Source organism: Perna viridis, chromosome 7 (genome assembly GCF_037379345.1).
Source record: "Perna viridis isolate PV_CMFRI_1.1 ecotype Kerala chromosome 7, ASM3737934v1, whole genome shotgun sequence".
Taxonomy (NCBI): domain Eukaryota; kingdom Metazoa; phylum Mollusca; class Bivalvia; order Mytilida; family Mytilidae; genus Perna; species Perna viridis.
In genome coordinates, this window is record NC_142451.1 from 15,129,583 (window position 1) to 15,140,936 (window position 11,354).

Below are 11,354 nucleotides of genomic sequence, written 5' to 3' on the forward strand. Positions count from 1 at the left end.
CAGATTGTACGCGATACAAAGGGTATGCAGGATGTCAGTAACTGAAGAACATTTATAACTTCTTTAAGCTTTATGGTGATGGTTAATGTAAGATGAAATGTCTGATACTTAGGATATCTCTAATTTTCATCTCATTAACATAAATTTTACTATTCTAATAATCACATATCAAAAAGTTGTATGTTATAACGTCATATATTTTCGTTAGGAAGGCATTTTTAGATTTATGGGTATTTATTTTTCCACTTTTTCGGCAGATTTCTATAGATCAAAGTTGTGTGCTTAAACATAAAGTCTATTATGTAAAAAATATTTGAAACATGAATGACTGCGAAATACTAGATAGAAAAACCACAAGGGACTATGGACAGACCAATGGAGAGACGAAAAGTATTTAAATGTTTTCAAATCTGCGTTATACAAACGATAAAAACAATATCAGATGTCAACAAAAATTTCGATATCCGACGAAGATTAATTTTGTGCTCTGTTTGCCGGCCATGTTAAAGTTCACTGGAACGATGACCATATAATCATCGGCGTAGTTGGTATAAGACCCGTGTTAAGTCCGCTCCTCGTTTTTTTTTTTTTTTTTTTTTTTTTTTTTTTTTTGTTTGTTTGTTTGTTTTTTGTTTGTTTGGTTTATTTTTTTAATTTAACGGTTTCTTAATATTCCTGCTTCTGTATCTCTGATTTCATTTATTTTCCCCATCAAAATATTTCCACAGATAAATCTCCTACTCGAAGAACTGAGGCAATGCCTCAGATTTTCTTCTGGATTGGAAGACGCCAGTAAAACAATTTATCTTTTCTGGTAAGACATTTCCAAATTACAGAAATCATTTTGGTATGCTAACAATCTTCCAAGTCATTTACAATATGCATTGTAAGTGTTTTGAAATATAACTAAAGTCATTCCCATTAATCCATAACTTCTGTTAAAAAACAGGTCCTGTGCATCTTCCTTCTGTCACAATTTCCTTTTCATAGTCATGATCTTAAGGCTTCATCGTTATTACCAAATCATAGAATTACGATGACTAAATAATCATGTGAAAACTAAGCATTTGTCCATCTCCCTAGACCAACCTTACTTAGTTTGATGATTAAAGCTCGATGCTACATGTAAAGCAAATTGGTGAGTAAAGAGTGTGCGTTAAATGTTAATATCATAATATACTTTATTAACAAAAAGCAATCATTCAAAACAACTGTGTAAGTAACGTCTGGAAGCTTATATGCTTTTTGCTTTAACTTCAGATAAAAATAACTTCAGCCATAAACATTGACTTCGTCAAACAATATTTTGTACACATGATTGTATTGGCTGTATTTGGGTCAACATAATTAATGTTGACCTTTTGAACCTTTTCCATTTTTACTGTTCATATGTTAAATAACATAAATGTGTAAGATATCATGTAATGCTGTAATATGTTTCTTATTCTTAAAAATGTCCTAACAGTTATAAACTACAACAACGCATTTTTTTTTTTTTGGGGGGGGGGGGGGATTTTGTTCTTTAATTGACGACAAACTTAACTTCAACGACATCCTTCTTGCATAGCTTATACCTATTATAAAAGCAGGAGATACATAATGATCATCTTTCCGCCCGATCCCGGTTGCTATCTACAGCTATTCTAAATGCAGCTGACAGGAATACGATGAAACATGCGCACGAATGTGCATTTCCTATTTTTCGTTATGCTGTATTCATCTGTGCCATGAAAACCGATTTATTCAACGTGTCATAATTTTCCTTTCCTCTTTCGTCTACCCCAGACTTGACGTTTTATGAGGAACTCGGCGGGTGTTTCTAGAAAAGCAGAGGACGCTTTCCCTACCGGTGCACCTGGTCAATGCTCCCAGTTTTTAGTGGAGTCCGAGTTGCTCATTTGCTTTTGTTACTCTGTATGTATGATTTTAGTTACTTCATGTTCTTTATTGTGTAAGTTTGTTTTCGATGTCTGGTCTTTGTCCCTGGGTTACATTCTTTTGATTACCGCTATAACCTTGGTTCCCTTGATTATTCTTTCATCACCATATGAGTATTTTGTGGGGTATTCCATATATGGCTACTGCGGACGGGAGCTGCTTTTTTCAAATTACATACCGACATCTTACATTTGCTTGCCTGTTTGCATTTGTTATTCTGTCTGTTCACAGGTGTTTTAAAAGAAGAAACGGTTCACCTGAACATTTGACACACATCTTGGCATCTAATTTATCTATATAAAATATGATTGTTAGCACATAATAAATGTTTGGTTTGCCCCGTTACACCTTTCAGTAATTAATGTATTGGTAAACTTACATTGCAAAACAATACCTTTGAGATTTAAGTGTCACCACAACACAAACAGATGGGCAGAATGAATAGTGTAGTTTTTACATAATTAATAAGTTGTCATCACTATGAAAAATTGTTTCATCTTTTTGTAATTAAAAACTGCTATTTTATGTTGTCAGTTTATTCCATTTAATTGATGTCCCAATTAAGTTTTAGTGCGTTGTTATGGCAGCAGTAATATCAGTTTTATACCATTTTTCTTTCTTTTAACACACGTTGAAGAATTGATAAAGACCAATAGTTTGTTTTACTGTCCGTCCGTCTATCAATGAAATTTCTGCTTTTTGCAGGCATATTATTGATTTTCTTGTTGGAATATATGACAATATTTTGATGCATACTTTCATTTGAAGTTAGGGTTTTTCACAGTGAGTCTTGTGTCATGACTTATCCATCTCGATGTACGAAATAGATTGTGTTTATTATATAAGTATGCTTAATGTTGAGAGACTGTCAGTTTTCCAGTTTCTACTTAGGAGTCTATTTTGTTCACTTTCTACTTTAATATTTTTATTGTTATTTTTGTGCCAGTTTACTTTGTTGGTGGTGTTTTTTTATATTTTGGCCCCGTGTAGGTCCGGGTGTTAAAAGAATAGGCCTGCAGCAGCGCTAAGCTTGTAGTAAAAGGCGACTAAATAGTGCTCAGAACCCTAGCCGGGGGCTAGGGCGCTCTGCCCACAGAGCAACTGGGATGTGTGCCCCAGGTGGTTGAATGGGGTACCCCTGGCGTGTTACATGCTGGGATTGTCAGGCTATAATACGGAAAATCTGACCGCAAACCATAGTGGTGCACCGTGTTGGGAAAGATGCCACGTTCCTCGCACGTTATAAAGAACCCTACTGTGGTATTCTCCCGGAGTAGGAACCATAGGGCTCCGCCACAGGAGGCTAAATTGCCCGACCCTACCCACCTCTCCCTATTTCCAGTGGCAATCAAAATCTGTCGACCCCATTGTCCTTGTGTCCCATCCCTTTTTCATTTCATCATCATTTCATGTTCATTGTCTGAATATTGCTGAAACATTGCTGCCCGGACGTTAAACCCCAACAAACAAACAAACAAATTTTTATATTTTGTTACTCAAGTTTCAAGTTTGAAAAATCAATCGTACCGTGGTTTCCTTCACTTAGTATTAGACATTCATTATGCCTTCAATATAGGATATATATATATAATGACGACAAAAATAACCTCAATGTAACGTATATTGGCGAAATTTGTGATTACAACAGCTGGTAAATTGCCTTCCTATAGTATTCTTTTAATATGTGTTACTGTTCTTGCAATGGGAAGTTTATACAATCTTACTTTCTGCACATTCGTTGTCCATAGGCCACTTACACCCTGAATAAAAACAATCTTCTCTTCTAATTGGACAGGAATGTCATGGTTCACATAGTGGCTATCGACTCTGACCATCAAAACACTGATTGAAAAAGTCTGCTATTTGTTTTAACTTCAGACATCTTTTTTAAATTTTGCATTCTTGATAATTTCTTTGATTTGAAATGTCAGTTATATGATACTCATGATACTTGCTACACACTATCACTATTAACTTATACAAAAACATAACGCATAGATATTTGTAAAGACAAAAGTGTAAAAGATGTGTTTCCTATCACTTTCGTTACATATCATTTAGTACTATATCATTCAAACTCATTTAATAAAGCACATTCATTTTCGGTTTTCGAGAAGCATGTATGTAGCTTGTAAATATCCAAAATGGTTCATATCAAACTATCACTCTGCTAATTAGTATTCTAATGATTAAAGAACAAAGTACATATGCCTTTTGGTATATCGTCGTTGTGTCTGAGACTTACACCTCAAATATTCTGTAACGACGATGGTCATTCAATGTTGGCTTCCTAATAATGATTGAAGAGTCTTTATAACTCGATAGGTTGACAGTTGTATGATTGGTAATATATCATCTCTGTTTCTAGTTATGACAAATTATGAAAAGGGAATTCTACAAAATCAGGATTTAATTTTTAAAAGGTCTTTATTGTCACCAATCTTGACTGAGATTATGCAAAATCTGCAATGCGATTAAAATGCAAGCATTATTTGGTTAGAATAGGGCTTTTATCTTAGAGCCCTGTCTGACAGCATCAAGATATTTAAGACAATTGATTAAAATGTTCACAAGCATAAAGCATTTGTCAAGATTTTGAAAATAATCCAACTTCAAAAATCTACATTTATTTTTCTTCAAGTTGTCCAGGTCTCCCATGGAAAGTGCAATTAATCATAATTAATCATTTTCACCTTAGAATATCCGAACAACATATGGAATTTATAACCCGATATGATCTTAATCTTTTTAACAATTCAATGCTTCTATGGATGACGTTATGTACTATAGTATAACATATGCTCATTTCCTAATCTTTGAAATATCATGTCTTGTTGAGAGTGGAACTGTAATGCTTTGCACAAATTGTGTTTGTCTAAATTTAAATGGTAACATTAGCCTATTTCTCTTCTAATCTATCAATTTTGAAGCTTTTGTGTTTTGTAAGCTTTGAAAGTATATACATATAAGGGGTTAGTTTTTGTAGCTTTTTGTGAGCAATTCAATAGTTTGTATTCGTGTAGTAGGGGTGAGACTGGGAAATGCCACTCAAGTGCACCAAGTGTTAAATTTGGGACTCTTTTACTATTACATTCGCAAACATTCTTTTTTCCAAAGCAGAAAAAAATTATATGAATGGTATTTTTATATTTAAAAATACTTTGAAAATTAAGTAAGACAAAATGACTTTTACGTTAACCTTATAACACTAATCACCAGTAAGCCCTGATTTGATTTAATCATGAAAGAAAGTCGTTATCAAATTATAACCCAGTTTTTAATCTCACTTATCGATAGGATTTTAAAGGTGACGAACAAAGGAAGTGTTTCGGTTGCACGAACATTTAGTCGGTGAATCCAAGAATTTTAGATAAATTCGATAAGCATCGGGACGGCTCGGATAGAAATGAGGCCTTACGAGAAAGCTTACCTCAATATAATCTATCAGGGGTCTCTCTTGAGATTTCAATAAAATCGGTTTTGTAATTCATTTGTTCTTAAAATATTCTAGATCTTGTCATCAAATAAATCGGGATTACGCAAAGTAATGTTTCATTTTGTTAATAAAAAACGTTGAATTAAGATAAACAAAAACTCTATAAATCAAACTAACTTGAATTATTCTTGTTTTCCTTTGGTGCCAGATTAATTTTGCTTACAATAGAAAACAAAAGATTTAATTAAAAGAATTGTCCCTTTGAATGATAAATGTTTTGGTCTCTTTATTTCAAAACTGACAGGAAAGAACACATAAATATTAAGGATTTGGTTCTTCTTTCAATGTTAAGTCTGCGAAAACACGCGTGCAGTTTGTCGTGTGTCATTGTCTCCATCTGCACGAAGAATGTTGTATTAACAAAAAAGTCAAAGTTTGAAGAAGACAAGTAAATTTACTGATTCTTATATCTGGTTGTATTGAATCCAGAAACTGGCATGCTAAATGTGTAATTCTACATGTCTCACTCTGGTTAAAGACGATTTAATCTTATAAAAAGTCTACCTCGCGGTCAACATTTATTTTTAGGATGATTTTTTTAAAAACTTGATACATTTTGCCGTACGTGCGGATATGTACAGAACTATCATGTATCAAGACTTTCTATGTAACATGTTTCACAGAAGGCTACAAATCTTGTATATACACAAGTTTACATGATTTAGGTGCTTGTACCTGGTTTGTTAGTCTGTGTTTTATCATTGAATGAAGGTTTGAGTGGGTAATCTGGTAAATTATTGCTAATCATTTGTTTCTCTTAAACTCTATGTCATTAGTTCATCGTTTTGAAGAAATGTTTTGAAGAATTGTGATGGTTTGTTTGTGTTGATAATGTAGACTAGTGCATATATTTTAAAATTGAACAGCAAAGGGTCATTTTATCACGATCATGTTTCTTCAATACCTATTTAAATTTTATGTTGTTTCTTTCATAATACTAATATTCTCGTTTCTTTGCTCAGCATGTCGAACTTTTATTTGAATCTTTGGTATATTCTATTAATATTAGAATATGGTGCTTTCACGTCAATATTCATGCTTGTTCTTCTGTTTTGTTTTGCGCTTCTAAGATGTAAATCATGATTTCAATTTCCGTTGTTTTCTGTAGATTTTTTTTCTTTCTTTTCTTTTCGATTTTTTTTATTATTATTATTTTATTGGTGAAAAGTAATTGAATTTAGACTGTTTTCACACATAATTTTGTTTCATGTTTTTTTACGTTCCCCACAAAACTAAACCACGTAAAACCGCTTCCATATGTATACAGCTGGTTATTGGAGTGAAGAAGACACCTTTCTAGTTAAATCCCATGATTTAGTTGTCCTTAAATCAGATGACACTTTCCACTGACAATTATTACCCTTCGGTGAGAAGACTAGGCAGTAAATTCCCCATAAATGGACCATAATGTTAATTAGGCGGACATAAAACAATTCGCGCGTGATGAAATATGTAACTTTCGTCTCCTCGTTCCTTTTATCGTTTGGGTATCATTGGTTATTTGTACACTATGATGGATAGGTGTATCGCCATCAAATAAATGAAGCATTAAAACTATGAAGCACAGTTTTAATATATTATTACTCGTAATATTACTTAAGATCGCGTCTCTATTGATCTTGATTTGAGGTGTAGAAGAAGTGTTTATGACAGAACCCATTGCTTTTTAGTTTCAAATTAAGGACACTTTGTGCAAACAATTTATTGTTTAAAACATGATATATGTTTTTTTTTTTGTTTTTTTTTCAAATCACAAACGAATGAGTCTCTATATATTTGTAAGTTACAATTTTTCGTGGTCCAGGAAAGGTTTGTTGGTTCTTCAGGATTTTGTATCACGGGATTAGTTTGACGTGTATGTATATGGAAAAAAATCTATTTTTGTTAATTTCTGAGCATGCAGGTTCAGACAGTATTTCGTGCAGTAAATGCACACAAATAATAATTTGATCGAACACTTTTAGAATTTTACAGAAAAGTGTTTTATTTAGTAATGAAGCATGTATCTCCATGCCTATTAAACACATTAATAAGTATGCTCTCACACAAAATAATTATTGCATATATCAAGTTTGAAAAAAAAGTTTCGGTTATAGTAATTCAAACATTGTTCACAATACTATCTTATTACAAAAGAGGAACCTTAACAAAAATTTCTTGGCTCCGTGTGTATAATTATTCATTTTAATTATGAAAAATGTGTTTCGTTAAGGTGTCAAATATATGAATATGTTTTGAGTTTTCACTGGACATGTTCATTTCTTATCAACTGTCATATTTGTGTGTTTTCTCCTTTATGATCAATCATTTTACCCCAAAATGAGGAAATAGGCCGTTTGACTTTAGACACATGTTAATTGGTATTTTACAACTTGTAACTGCTAATTATAAATTATTATAGAAGCACTTTTCGCGACAGTCTAAAAATAGCCTTGCTTCAATTAAAGATCAAGATTACTACGTTTCGTGTTAGTCGAATTGTGCCGAAATTGATATCGTTCAGATAATATCAGTTAGAAGTAAAGAATAAAACGTATTCATATATAATAATTCATATACGGTTATATTTGTTGAATATCCGGGTCACGTAATTAATCTAAATTACACCTACAACAGTCTTTGAAGTTAAAGAAATATGACCTTCGTAGATGAATAGTTTGATCTAATTCAGATTAATTTATCGTTTTCTAGACAAGAAAAATCTAGCTTTATTTTTTTCTGCATTTAAATAAATTATAGTAAGGTAACTAGCTAAGTTCTTTAGTAAACATATTTCTGCCAGTTTCATGTCCGGTACTTGCTTTCCAAACGTCGTTCTAAAATTATAATTGTGTTATAAAAGTCAAGCGCAGATGTAGCGATGCGCACCCAACTTCAAGTACTCCCTCTAAATTTGGAAAAAGTTGTGCATTAAATTTTAATTTTTTTTATTACATTGTATATATGACTAGGAATTTCGTAATCTTGTTTTATTTCACAACACTTTATAACCAGAAGTCACCACCAGTTTTGCTGTTTTAGTTAAATCGGTTTGGTTAGTTTATTTACTCATCCAATAGCACGACTGACTCTACACATGGTATTAGTTTGCTTTGAGCTAATGACAAAAGTCAATAGGACGTCGCTAAAAAAACAACTAAATGAACCCGTTGTAGAAAGTCTTAATTTTAAAAAACCTTAATATTTATGTTTAAAAAATATAAATTGTGAAGTAACCGACTAGGTAAAGTGCTAAAGTTAAATTATATATAAATGAATAGATGTGGGTTCAATGTCTCTACCTATACATCAAAAGGGGAATATATTAGTGTTAAGAGTTGACAAACAATCTAACAAAGGTGTAAGCTTGTTACCCCACAAAGTAATAAATTCTAGACAAACAAATGGAAGTTTATATCAGGTTGTCACTTCGTACATCATAAAATCATAAATATGAATTAAAGATTGGCAGGGCTTCCACAGTTTCTATGTGTTATGGTTGTATCGTCGCACATCATTATTCCCTGACTATTTACGGTAATTATATGTGTGTCCATGAATTCCAATTTCTACAGAAATATTTTCATTGTTAACAAGATATGTTAAGACAAAGGCAACGTGCATTTACTTGTTTCAGCTTGTTTTTTCATATATATTTTTTTTTCAAGCTGCCTTTTTTAAATCAGAAGTAAATAGTCGATTATATCGGCTGATTGAAGTTGTATATTTATTCATAATTTATTCAATCTCTCCAAACTCCATAAAAACCATTTTTGTATATTTTCAGATGGCAATGATGCAGACTCAAAAAGATCAAGAACCTCCTACACAAGACATCAAACATTAGAACTAGAGAAAGAATTTCACTACAACAAGTACCTCACCAGACGACGGAGAATTGAAATTGCGCATGCGCTCAATCTGACCGAACGGCAAATTAAAATATGGTTTCAAAATCGAAGAATGAAGTGGAAAAAAGAACATAAACTTTCCCATATTGCGAAAAATATGAACTTCTGCAATGCATTAGAAAAGGCTGCACAACAGCAGCAACATGAACATGAAATGAAAAGCGCATTATAGGATACTTACATGGCAATGTCACCATTTATCGCCATGGCGATACAAATCAGTCAGCAACAGTCCCACGAGAACCTTAGGTGTGTTATTATGCTAACATGTATTTAGTGTAGTGTACCGTATCGGATGTGAGATCTGCGTAGATATGGAATTGTGGGACTGTTACATGAGAGCACGTGCAAACCAAGGCAATGAATGACCACATGATCATTATTGTCATTAGAAATCCATTTTTTATAGGATACGAGAATACCAAGGTTGTGCGGGTACCACACAAACAGGGATACAGTTTCTGTCCTCGGTGTCGCATTTTAGTACCTGAAAATATACCTCTAAATTGAAAATCGCATGCCATTTCAAGTCACAGCCAACGAACCTTTTGTTCTACTTCACATCTGACTATCTTCAGTATAAATATATATTATAAATATATGTTTTGGATACTTTGTCAGCTATTTAATCGTACATAAAATGTTTTGTTATTTTTGGATTAAGAGAAGATATATTATGATCTTCGGAACAATTTGTTACTCTTTTACTCGATATTCTTCTAGTATTTTGGTGCAATGGAAACTCTACAGAAGAGGTCGTGAATTGAAACTGTTTATTTCTGACTGTCATTATACGTGGACCGTTCATAAAGTCTGCTTTTGTACTTCAGTAACATTATTTCTGTACAATGTATACATACATGTACATTTGTATACATGCATGTACATCTGTGTAGTCAGCTACAGCCTCGGTTTCCAATCAGGGTAAAATAGAACTATTGAATAACGGTGTTGTTATATGTTTTTGTGTTGAAAAGTCGTGTTTCCAAGTGCTGTCAAATGTAGTTCTTTTGCACAGAATTGCTAATTGTAAATTTCTCGTTTTTTTATTCTTTTACCTCATTTTATTATCTCTCAGACGCTGTACGGATGTGTGTGATACAATGTACTCTTTCGAGAAGATACCGGTACTCAGATTTTGTTCAGATTTAGTTATTAGCAAATGCGAAACACTGAAATTAGAAATATTTCGCCTTTTTTTTATATCATAATGTATAACCTTATATATAAAGCCCATCAACTATTTCATACTATATAGAATTGGGAAAAACAAACAAATATGAAATTCTTAAATGGACATAGATTACACAATGTCATACTAACATCTAGACATGTCGACAAGTAGATTACACAATGTCAAACTAACATTTTTACGTATCGACAAGTAATATAAAATGCTTGATTTTCTTGACTGTATTCCAAATGAATCAAAATATACATGTACATGCATGATGTAATTCGAGATAAAAGATTTTTTAAAGAACAGCTATCAGAATTAAATTTGGAATTAGCTGTCCAATTTTTGCTCTTTGTTAGTGCAATAACAAGTAGATATATTTTAACTACTTAAATATGGTGTTAATTTTATTTATTTGAAAAAATATCCTTGTTGGAAAACAAGATAGCATACCCTAGTGACAAGAACTATTGTACAAAAGACGAGAAGTTTGTGTATTTATGTTTCTTGTGAATATTTGTTTTGTTTTCATGTCAGTCCATCGACTGTCAGTGTATGATTCTGTTATTTTTTCTTTCTGTTCTTAAAATAACTGCCAATGACTATTTCGAATAAAAAAATTCAAATGACACAAATTGGATTCATTCTTTTTTCGTTTTTGAATAAAAAAAGCGACCTTAATTAATTTATGCCCTGAAACGAATGTATTTTCTATCTCCTTATACGTGTATCTCGCGCGTTCTCGCAGTTTTTGGTCCTAGTTACTCGTACAATTTTCACTTTCTTATTATGTGTTATTGTTTTCTGGTTCTCCATTCGATATTTCTATGGGAGATTTCTTTTGATGTCCTTG

The 11,354-nt window shown here is 32.4% G+C and overlaps 1 protein-coding gene across 2 annotated transcripts in view; it reads left to right on the plus strand.

The window, feature by feature from the left end:
- Positions 1 to 11,136, plus strand: part of LOC148611493 (uncharacterized) — a 48,998-nt gene extending 37,862 nt beyond the window's left edge. For both annotated transcript variants that reach the window (XM_088592090.1, XM_088592091.1), the window contains exon 3: positions 9,201 to 11,136. In XM_088592090.1, the coding sequence (XP_088448216.1) occupies positions 9,201 to 9,496 (296 nt within the window). In that variant the 3' untranslated portion in view covers positions 9,497 to 11,136. The remainder of the gene's footprint in view (positions 1 to 9,200) is intronic.
- Positions 11,137 to 11,354: the final 218 nt, after the last annotated feature.